General features: G+C 47.9%; 1 protein-coding gene across 1 annotated transcript in view; it reads left to right on the forward strand.

Annotated features, from left to right (window-relative positions):
* The window catches only part of cux1b (cut-like homeobox 1b), a 149,959-nt gene that overhangs the window by 67,707 nt on the left and 70,788 nt on the right, over window positions 1-11,464 (forward strand). Inside the window, exons 7-9 of the mRNA XM_042296471.1 lie at window positions 199-275; window positions 370-436; window positions 7,630-7,678. Coding sequence (XP_042152405.1) covers window positions 199-275; window positions 370-436; window positions 7,630-7,678 — 193 coding nt within the window. The remainder of the gene's footprint in view (window positions 1-198; window positions 276-369; window positions 437-7,629; window positions 7,679-11,464) is intronic.

The raw sequence follows: 11,464 nt of genomic DNA on the forward strand, positions 1-11,464 counted from the left end.
CCCTCCATCTCTCTCTCTCTCCCATCCCTCCATCTCTCTCTCTCTCCCATCCCTCCATCTCTCTCTCTCTCCCATCCCTCCATCTCTCTCTCTCTCCCATCCCTCCATCTCTCTCTCTGTCTCTCCCATCTCTCTCTGTCTCTCCCATCCCTCCATCTCTCTCTGTCTCTCCCCATCCCTCCATCTCTCTGTTTCCAGAACGCTCCAGGAGAGCCAGAACTCCATGTCCTCTAAGCTGGTTGAGGCTGACCACAAGGCCCAGGCCTTACAGACAGGTATCTACCAGTCCATTCACTACCTGTCCTGTATCTGTCACACACACACACCGTTGGCCTGACTAATAGCTGTTGTTTCTTGCCTTTTTTTCAGCTCTTGAAACAACTCAGGCAGAGCTCTTTGATCTGAAGACTAAGTATGACGAGGACTGCACAGCCAAGTGAGTTTCAGCTCTGTGTTTTCTTCACCCCATCACTTACTCCTGTGGTTCATTTCCAGTCACTACAGCTCTCTCATAGTCCTCTGATATAATCCTGTGATCCAGTGATCCTCTCCATCCAGAGGAAATCCCAGAGTTGGACTTTCTCTTTGCTGCTCAATAACAGCCAGTCTAAATCCAGGCTTTAGCAATACACTGTAAATACTGAGAGATTATATTGTTATTTATACTTTCCAAATCACCAAATATACCACTGCATGGGGTTCTGTCTGTACGCCCTTTAGTCTTAGTGAGGGACACTGGGGAGCTGTGATAGAGTCGCTTATAAAGATGTGTTTGTTGGCTTCTGAATGACTATATGCCCTAGTGTCCGTCTGCCTGTGTGTCTGGGCCGTCTGCCTGTGTGTCTGGGCCGTCTGCCTGTGTGTCTGGGCCGTCTGCCTGTGTGTCTGGGCCGTCTGGGCCGTGTGTCTGGACCGTCTGCCTGTGTGTCTGGGCCGTCTGCCTGTGTGTCTGGGCCGTCTGCCTGTGTGTCTGGGCCGTCTGCCTGTGTGTCTGGGCCGTCTGGGCCGTGTGTCTGGGCCGTCTGCCTGTGTGTCTGGGCCGTCTGCCTGTGTGTCTGGGCCGTGTGTCTGGGCCGTGTGTCTGGGCCGTGTGTCTGTGTGTCTGGGCTGTCATCAGATGTTTCTGTCAGAGAAGAAGGTGGTGTGTCCTTGAGGCTCTCCCTCAGGGCTATTTCAGGGCTGACCACCCAGTTCTGAGACACCAGGGGAACCAGACTCTACCCAACCCCAGAGAGAGGTTCTGTCTCCTGGCCTGATGCACTGGGGGCTCCCCCTGTCACCCAGGGTCTGGAGCTACTGACAGTTGTGCTACTGTATTAGTGTAATTGGTTTACTGTTACTCAGTGACTAGCATGCTCTCAATGGATACTTTTCCATAGACATTTTCCATAGCCAAACACTGTCTCCCCCCTGATTTTCTAGTGTGCTGATTGGTTCTCGGGTCCCTGTGGAATGCTGGGAGAAAAGAGTCATCCGTTATGTTTTTTTAACACGTCGTCTGTCTGGGCTCCTCCCTCTCCAGCGAACCCGCTGTAACCCCGTGGATGCTGTCTCATAGGGAGACGTTTTCATATGGGTGGTTCCCCACGCCAGTTGTGCTCCGCCCCATGGGTCTCCCGGTCGCGGCCGGCTGCGGACAGAGCCTGGACTCGAACCCAGAATCTCTAGTGGTACAGCTAGCTCTGGGGGCCCCTGGGAGAACTCTGTTTTGTCTCTAAATTATCCCTGTATTTCTGGTCTGCGGACTCTCAAACCGGTGCGCCTGGTACCTACTACCATACCCTGTTCAAAGGCACTTATATATTTTTGTCTTGTCCATTCCCCCTCTGAATGGCACACAGACACAATCCATGTCTCAATTGTCTCAAGGCTTAAAAAATCCTTCTTTAACCCGTCTCCTCCCCTTCACCTACACAGATTTGAAGTGGATTTAACAGTGGATTTAACAGTATTTAATATATGCCGTTTAGCAGAAGCTTTTATCCCAAGCGACTCCATTATTTACATACGGGTGGTCCCTGGAATCGAACCCACTACCCTGGCGTTTCCAGAGCCTTGCTTTTACCAACGGAGCTGCAGAGAGGACCTGTATGTATTCCTGAGCTCCAGCATGTTATCTGCCAGCCAAGGAGGAGGAGGGGGTTAATCCTCTTGCTTTGCGTGCCTGATTTAATCTGGTCTGATTTTGTACTGAATAAGATGATGTATTATCACACAGATTTGGCTCCTCACCAAAACGCCTCTCTTTGCCTCCAGTACCACCCTTATGCTCTCTATATGATAATACACTGCTGTGTCGTATAGGACAAGTCAATTACACACTCTGTAAGGGAATAGCATGTCAGACTGATCTTCAATGACAGGAATATAAATACCTTTATGTGGGATTTTACTGAATATTTTCCTAATTCCATGCTTGGTCTGGGTGCCGCCCAACCGACGGTCAGAGGAGTGCTGGAGGATTATGGGAGACGGTGAAGGTTAAGAGGCTCAGGGAGAAGGCTTTCAAAGAACACACACACTTTCTGAGTTCAGCTGCTGAGGGTAGACAGTATAGATGAGTCTGAACGTGGCTCTTAGTTTCCCCCAAGCTATTTCATCTGCCCTGAACTCTCCATGTCTCTGCCCCAAAGCTATTTCATCTGCCCTGAACTCTCCATGTCTCTGCCCCCAAGCTATTTCATCTGCCCTGAACTCTCCATGTCTCTGCCCCCAAGCTATTTCATCTGCCCTGAACTCTCCATGTCTCTGCCCCCAAGCTATTTCATCTGCCCTGAACTCTCCATGTCTCTGCCCCCAAGCTATTTCATCTGCCCTCAACTCTCCATGTCTGCATTAGTGAAGTTGTTGGATTGATCGGTTGCTAAAACGGATCGATTCCTTTCTCCATCGCTCCCTGGTTACCACCCCTCAGCTCTCTCCATCGCTCCTGGTTACCGCCCCTCAGCTCTCTCCATCGCTCCCTGGTTACCGCCCCTCAGCTCTCTCCATCGCTCCCTGGTTACCGCCCCCTCAGCTCTCTCCATCGCTCCCTGGTTACCACCCCCTCAGCTCTCTCCATCGCTCCCTGGTTACCGCCCCCTCAGCTCTCTCCATCGCTCCCTGGTTACCGCCCCCTCAGCTCTCTCCATCGCTCCCTGGTTACCGCCCCCTCAGCTCTCTCCATCGCTCCCTGGTTACCGCCCCCTCAGCTCTCTCCATCGCTCCCTGGTTACCGCCCCCTCAGCTCTCTCCATCGCTCTCCATGAACGGTATTCCAAAACGTCAACACACTTTCAATAACAGAACATGAAAAAGGCTTCACCGCTCACTGGGAGTCTGGGCTGCTTCACTGGGAGTCTGGGCTGCTTCACCGCTCACTGGGAGTCTGGGCTGCTTCACTGGGAGTCTGGGCTGCTTCACCGCTCACTGGGAGTCTGGGCTGCATCACTGCTCACTGGGAGTCTGGGCTGCTTCACTGCTCACTGGGAGTCTGGGCTGCTTCACCGCTCACTGGGAGTCTGGGCTGCTTCACCGCTCACTGGGAGTCTGGGCTGCTTCACTGGGAGTCTGGGCTGCTTCACTGGGAGTCTGGGCTGCTTCACTGGGAGTCTGGGCTGCTTCACTGGGAGTCTGGGCTGCTTCACTGGGAGTCTGGGCTGCTTCACTGGGAGTCTGGGCTGCTTCACTGGGAGTCTGGGCTGCTTCACTGCTCACTGGGAGTCTGGGCTTCACTGCTCACTGGGAGTCTGGGAGTCTGGGCTGCTTCACTGCTCACTGGGAGTCTGGGCTGCATCACTGCTCACTGGGAGTCTGGACTGCTTCACTGCTCACTGGGAGTCTGGGCTGCTGCTCACTGGGAGTCTGGGCTGCTTCACCGCTCACTGGGAGTCTGGACTGCTTCACTGGGAGTCTGGGGTCTGGGCTGCTTCACTGGGAGTCTGGGCTGCTTCACCGCTCACTGGGAGTCTGGGCTGCTTCACTGGGAGTCTGGGCTGCTTCACCGCTCACTGGGAGTCTGGAGTCTGGGCTGCTTCACCGCTCACTGGGAGTCTGGGCTGCTTCACTAGGAGTCTGGGCTGCTTCACTGCTCACTGGGAGTCTGGGCTGCTTCACTAGGAGTCTGGGCTGCTTCACTGCTCACTGGGAGTCTGGGCTGCTTCACTGCTCACTGGGAGTCTGGGGCTTCACTAGGAGTCTGCTTTCACTGGGAGTCTGGGCTGCTTCACTGGGAGTCTGGGCTGCTTCACCGCTCACTGGGAGTCTGGGCTGCTTCACCACTTAAATAATGCAACATGGCATGTAGAAATTTAAACTGTTAATTACTGTTGTGTTAATTACTGTTCACAAAACAATGTCCATTACTACACTTTACAATGCAAGAAGATACCGGTAGCTTCCAGTGCTGTAGACTAACTTTCCTTACTAGCTTACAGCTGAAGCTAAAAATCTATTCACTACCCTAGGACCTTGTTTGTGATAACATGCTAACCGTAATGCAAAATATTGCTGATTTCAAAGTAGATTTTTTACCAACAACGTAATTAATTAACTTTGTCTCCCCTGCCGCTCGTCTCTCCCAGTCATGGTCGTCTTTGCTCGAGCCTCAGAGAGAGAGAGAGTGTGTGTGTGTGAGAATGAACTCATCGGTTTTGAAGAGACAGCACACACTTCTATAAAATGAGAGATTGTTTGTTCTATGTAAAAGCTGTTGATCAGTACAATAAGTCTCAAACGGAAGGGAAACCGATTTGTTTTTCATCTACAGCCTCGTGAAATCAACCAAATCAAGCTCAATAACCCAATGCGCATGGTACACACTCCTCTTCAATATTCATTCACCTGTATTGTGACCTAGGCTACATCTTTATTTCCCCAGTGAATCAATAGACTAGAGATGTACCATTCAAATAAATGATTACACACACACACCTCCTTGTTCCAGTTCATTCTTTTTTTTATTTAACCTTTATTTAACTAGGCAAGTCAGTTAAGAACAAATTCTTATTTTCAATGACGGCCTAGGAAACAGTGGGTTAACTGCCTGTTCAGGGGCAGAACGACAGATTTGTACCTTGTCAGCTCGGGGGTTTGAACTTACAACCTTCCGGTTACTAGTCCAACGCTCTAAGCCACTAGGCCACCCTGCCGCCTCTACACTCTAACCACTAGGCCACCCTGCCGCCTCTACACTCTAACCACTAGGCTACCTTTTGATTACGTCTCGCTATTCAGGTTTGATGCAATTTTCTACCGTTCATGTATTTTTCGTATTTATCAATTGTTTAGTCATTAATTATTATTATTATTATTATTATTATTATAGGCCTGTTTGCCCCCCCCCTCCCATTTGTTGGGTCGGCATTCTCCTTTTTTGTTGATAGCTGCAGTATAGGCCTAGCCTGTTGGATTATTATTATTTTTTTACGATTTCATTCTGTTGACATTTTTGTTGGCCAAATGAAATTCCAGCTGTAATGTTGTGTTTATAATAGAACGATCGCTGGGCCTGCTATGCTATTCACATTCGGACCACGACAAGGAGAAACCAAACACGCCCAACTTAACTTGTTTATATTTCCCATTTAAACATTGACTGACTTTTGATATTACCCTGATAAAGTTAATAAATCATTTTTGTAAAGGTTTGTTGTGGTGTTGCTATTATTAGGCTCTGCTAGCGCAGGCCAATGAAGGCATGGCGCACTGGCGCGGCAACGGACTCCGACAGTTGATCTTGAGGCTGACTGTTTTAGACCTACCCGGAGTTAGTAGAATACTTATCTTTATAACATTCTGATCGAAAATGTATGAATTAGCCAACTTCTGTACGCCTATATCTGTATAGAAGTAGTAGCTTATCTGATAAGTATGTAAAGAAATCTATGAGTGTGTGTGTGTGTGTTGATGCTGTCCAGATCTGTAGCTCTACTTTGATTTAAGTGATCACATTTCCAGATGTGCTGTATTGTGTGCTTGGTTGGATAAGAAACAGGAACACATCCTGTCGTGTGTGTGTTGTGTGTGTGTGTGTGTGTGTTGTGTTTCTGTCCTGATGGGAGGTTTTACATGATCGCTCTGGTGAGGCGCCACACACACACACACACACACACACACATACACACACACACACACACACAGAGCATGGCTTTACCTAAATGGACAGATGCCTTTAACCACTAGAGAGGGAATAGCCCCCATGGTCCATTCATTCTGCTGTATTGCCTCCAGCGTCATGGTGAACTCAGCTGTGTGTTTGCTATGCTCTATTCAGATCAGACAATAGTAAGCTATGACACACACACACAGAGACACACAGAGCCACTTACTGACGCTTCGCAGCACTGCCTGTGTGGTTGTATCAGCACATTAACCTTGGCACTGTGTGTTCCCGATTTTTATAATGGTTATTGAAAAACACTCTCACATAGACGCAGAATTACAGATAGCCTAAATTAAGGTAATTAGGCACGTAATGCATAATCACCTGTAATTAAATGTTAGGGTGTTAATGTAATTAAGGATTTTATATGCCGAGTCATTTGGCGTGCAGGCTCTGTTGTGACTGTGTCAGGCACCCGTCCTTACAGCAAAGGTTAATGAAATAGGAATCGTCCTTGTTGAACTCTGACCTAGCAGGAGAGAGATGACGCCCCTAGCAGATGAGCATTGGGCTACACTATGGGAACAGGATCATATTGTAGTGACCCGCTCGATGAGCCATGTTTAAGAGTCCCCACCAAGTCCGTCAACCTTATCGGCGTGATGTGTAGGGAAGTTACGCCAGCGATCCGGGTTAGCTTCCCTTTCCTGCCATTAGCTACCATATCTATCAGATTAGCTACCATATCTATCAGAATAGCTACCATATCTATCAGAATAGCTACCATATCTATCAGATTAGCTACCATATCTATCAGATTAGCTACCATATCTATCAGATTAGCTACCATATCTATCAGATTAGCTACCATATCTATCAGATTAGCTACCATATCTATCAGATTAGCTACCATATCTATCAGATTAGCTACCATATCTATCAGATTAGCTACCATATCTATCAGATTAGCTCCCATATCTATCAGATTAGCTCCCATATCTATCAGATTAGCTCCCATATCTATCAGATTAGCTCCCATATCTATCAGATTAGCTCCCATATATATCAGAATAGCTACCATATCTATCAGATTAGCTACCATATCTATCAGATTAGCTTCCCTTACCTGCCATTAGCTACCATATCTATCAGATTAGGGAGTGGTAAGAATCCGAGATCAATTAGTGTAATCCCTCTGTTTTAGTGTGAGCCGGTTTTAGACACACACACACACACACACACACACACACACACACACACACACACACACATACATAAACTGCAGAGGTTATTGCATTCACAATCAAAGGATGAAGGTGAAATTGAGAGGGTTTTAACATGGACTCCTGCGCGCACATGCCTTGTGTCCATGCAACAACGTGTTTTCTCAGGGTGTGTTTTGATTTGTCGACATGCAACACCAATGTGTTTTCAAGCTTTGGGAATCTCGGTGGTGTGTTAGTGGGTGTAGGGATGTGTGTGTTCATGTTGTGGTGATCACTGTTCTGTGTGTTTCCTTAGTAACACCTCTTCTTCCTCCTCCTTAGGGCCGATGAGATTGAAATGGTGATGACAGATCTGGAGAGAGCCAATCAGGTTAGTAACCAGTATCTCTACTTACACACCAGTAATCACTACTTACACACCAGTATCACTACTTACACACCAGTATCACTACTTACACACCAGTATCTCTACTTACACACCAGTATCTCTACTTACACACCAGTATCTCTACTTACACACCAGTATCACTACTTACACACCAGTATCACTACTTACACACCAGTATCACTACTTACACACCAGTATCACTACTTACACACCAGTATCTCTACTTACACACCAGTATCACTACTTACACACCAGTATCACTACTTACACACCAGTATCACTACTTACACACCAGTATCACTACTTACACACCAGTATCACTACTTACACACCAGTATCACTACTTACACACCAGTAATCACTACTTACACACCAGTAATCACTACTTACACACCAGTAATCACTACTTACACACCAGTAATCACTACTTACACACCAGTAATCACTACTTACACACCAGTAATCACTACTTACACACCAGTATCACTACTTACACACCAGTAATCACTACTTACACACCAGTAATCACTACTTGCACACCAGTAATCACTACTTACACACCAGTAATCACTACTTACACACCAGTAATCACTACTTACACGCCAGTAATCACTACTTACACACCAGTATCACTACTTACACATCAGTATCACTACTTACACACCAGTATCACTACTTACACACCAGTATCACTACTTACACACCAGTAATCACTACTTGCACACCTTCATCTGCTCATCATCTGCTCATCTGTCACTCCAGTGTTAATCTGCTAAATTGTAATTACTTCAACTATGGCCTATTTATTGTTTTACCACCTCATGCCATTTGCACACACTGTATATAGAATTTCTTTTTTTTCTATTGTGTTATTGACTGTATGTGTTGTTTATGTGTAACTCTGTGTTGTTTGTGTCGCACTCCTTTGCTTTATCTTGGCCAGGTCGCAGTTGAAGATGAGCATTTGTTCTTAACTGGCTTACCTGTTAAATTAAGAAATAACCCCCACTGGGTTATTACTAGCCCCCACAACTGGGTTATTACTAGCCCCCCAACTGGGTTATTAATAGCCCCCCCCGCAAATGGGTTATTACTAGCCCCCAACTGGGTTATTACTAGCCCCCAAACTGGGTTATTACTAGCCCCCAAATGGGTTATTACTAGCCCCCCAACTGGGTTATTACCGGCCCCCAAAATGGGTTATTACCAGCCCCCCAGTTATTACTCCCCCTCCCCCCCAACTGGGTTATTACTCCCCCATCCCCCACCAACTGGGTTATTACTAGCCCCCAACTGGGTTATTACTAGCCCCGCAAATGGGTTATTACTAGCCCCCCAACTGGGTTATTACCGCCCCCAACCGGGTTATTGCCCCCCCATGGGTTATTGGCCCCCCCCCAATTACTAGCCCCAAAATGGGTTATTAACTGGGTTATTACCCCCACATGGGTTATTACTAGCCCCCCCACTGGGTTATTACCGCCTGCCCCCCCACCGGGTTATTACCGGCCCCTCCAACTGGGTTATTATCCCCCCAACTGGGTTATTACCGCCCCCCAACTGGGTTATTACTAGCCCTTCACAGCTGGATTATTACTAGCCCTTTCCAACCGGGTTATTACTAGCCCCCAACCTGGTTATTGCCGCCCCCCAACTGGGTTATTACTAGCCCCCTCAACTGGGTTATTACTAGCCCCCAACTGGGTCACTACCGGCCCCCCAACCGGGTTATTGCCAGCCCCGCAACTGGGTTATTACCAGCCCCCCCCAACTGGGTTATTACCGGCCCCTCCAACTGGGTTATTACCACCCCTCCCCCCAACTGGGTTATTACTAGCCCTTCCCAACTGGATTATTACTAGCCCTTTCCAACTGGGTTATTACTAGCCCCCAACTGGGTTATTACCCCCCACCCCCCACAGCTGGGTTATTACTAGCCCTTTCCAACCGGGTTATTACTAGCCCTTTCCAACTGGGTTATTACTAGCCCTTCCCAACTGGATTATTAGTAGCCCTTTCCAACTGGGTTATTACTAGCCCCCAACTGGGTTATTACTAGCCCCCCACTGGGTTATTACTAGCCCTTTCCAACTGGGTTATTACTAGCCCCCCCCAAACCGGGTTATTACTAGTCCTTTCCAACTGGGTTATTACTAGCCCCCACCCCGCTGGGTTATTACTAGCCCCTCCAACCGGGTTATTACCAGCCCCCAAACCAGGTTATTACTACCCCCCCTAACGGGGTTATTACTAGCCCCCTTAGCTGGGTTATTACTAGCCCTTTCCAACTGGGTTATTACTAGCCCCCACCCCGCTGGGTTATTACTAGCCCCTCCAAACTGGGTTATTACTAGCCCCCACCCCCTGGGTTATTACTAGCCCCCAGCTGGGTTATTACTAGACCCCCGCCCCCACCCCGCTGGGTTATTACTAGCCCCTCCAACCGGGTTATTACTAGCCCCCCAGCTGGGTTATTACTAGACCCCCCCCGCCCCCCACCCCGCTGGGTTATTGCTAGCCCCTCCAACCGGGTTATTACTAGCCCCCCAGCTGGGTTATTACTAGCCCCCATCTGGGTTATTACTAGCCCCCTAACCGGGTTATTACTAGCCCCCTAACCGGGTTATTACCAGCCCCCTAACTGGGTTATTACTAGCCCCCTAACTGGGATATTACTAGCCCCCACCCCGCTGGGTTATTACTAGCCCCTCCAACCCTGTTATTACTAGCCCCCAACTGGGTTATTACTAGCCCTTCCCAACTGGGTTATTACTAGCCCTTCCCAACTGGGTTATTACTAGCCCTTCCCAACTGGGTTATTACTAGCCCTTCCCAACTGGGTTATTACTAGCCCTTCCCAACTGGGTTATTACTAGCCCTTCCCAACTGGGTTATTACTAGCCCTTCCCAACTGGGTTATTACTAGCCCTTCCCAACTGGGTTATTACTACCCGCTGTTACCTTACTGAAAGGACGTAGGAGCTAACAGCTAGCAGTCGACCACAAGATACTTCTCTAGAGCCTCTGAGTTGATGCTAGAGTGTGTTATCATGTTGAACACTCATTACTCATAATGCCCAGAGAGGTTTAAATGAACAAATGGTGAAGCAATTACGCTGGGGGGTGGGTATTATGAGTTCTAAATATGAATCTAATTACGCTGGGGGGGGGTATTATGAGTTCTAAATATGAATCTAATTACGCTGGGGGGGGGGAATGTTATGAGTTCTAAATATGAATCTAATTACGCTGGGGGGAATGTTATGAGTTCTAAATATGAATCTAATTACGCTGGGGGAATGTTATGAGTTCTAAATATGAATCTAATTACGCTGGGGGAATGTTATGAGTTCTAAATATGAATCCACTTAGGCTGTGTTAAGACAGACATTCTGAATATCTCTTTTACGCTGGGGGAATCTCAGGAATCACCCACTTAGGCTGTGTTAAGACTCGCTTCGCTCTCTTTCGCTCTCTTCTCTTTCGCTCGCTCGCTCTCTTTTCGCTCGCTCGCTCTCTTTCGCTCGCTCGCTCTCTTTTCTCTCGCTATGCTCTTTCGCTATGTCGCTCTCTTTCGCTTGCTCTCTTTTCGCTCGCTCTCTTTCTCTCGCTCGCTCTCTTTCTCTCGCTCGCTCTCTTTCTCTGCTCAGCTCTCTTTCGCTCGCTCTTAACGAATCTCTTTTCTTCGCTGCTCTCTTTCTCTCGCTCGCTCTCTTTTCTCGCTCTCTCTTTCTTTTCTTCGCTCGATATATCTTCTTTTCTTCTCTC

Source organism: Oncorhynchus tshawytscha, linkage group LG13, assembly GCF_018296145.1.
Source record: "Oncorhynchus tshawytscha isolate Ot180627B linkage group LG13, Otsh_v2.0, whole genome shotgun sequence".
Lineage (NCBI taxonomy): Eukaryota > Metazoa > Chordata > Actinopteri > Salmoniformes > Salmonidae > Oncorhynchus > Oncorhynchus tshawytscha.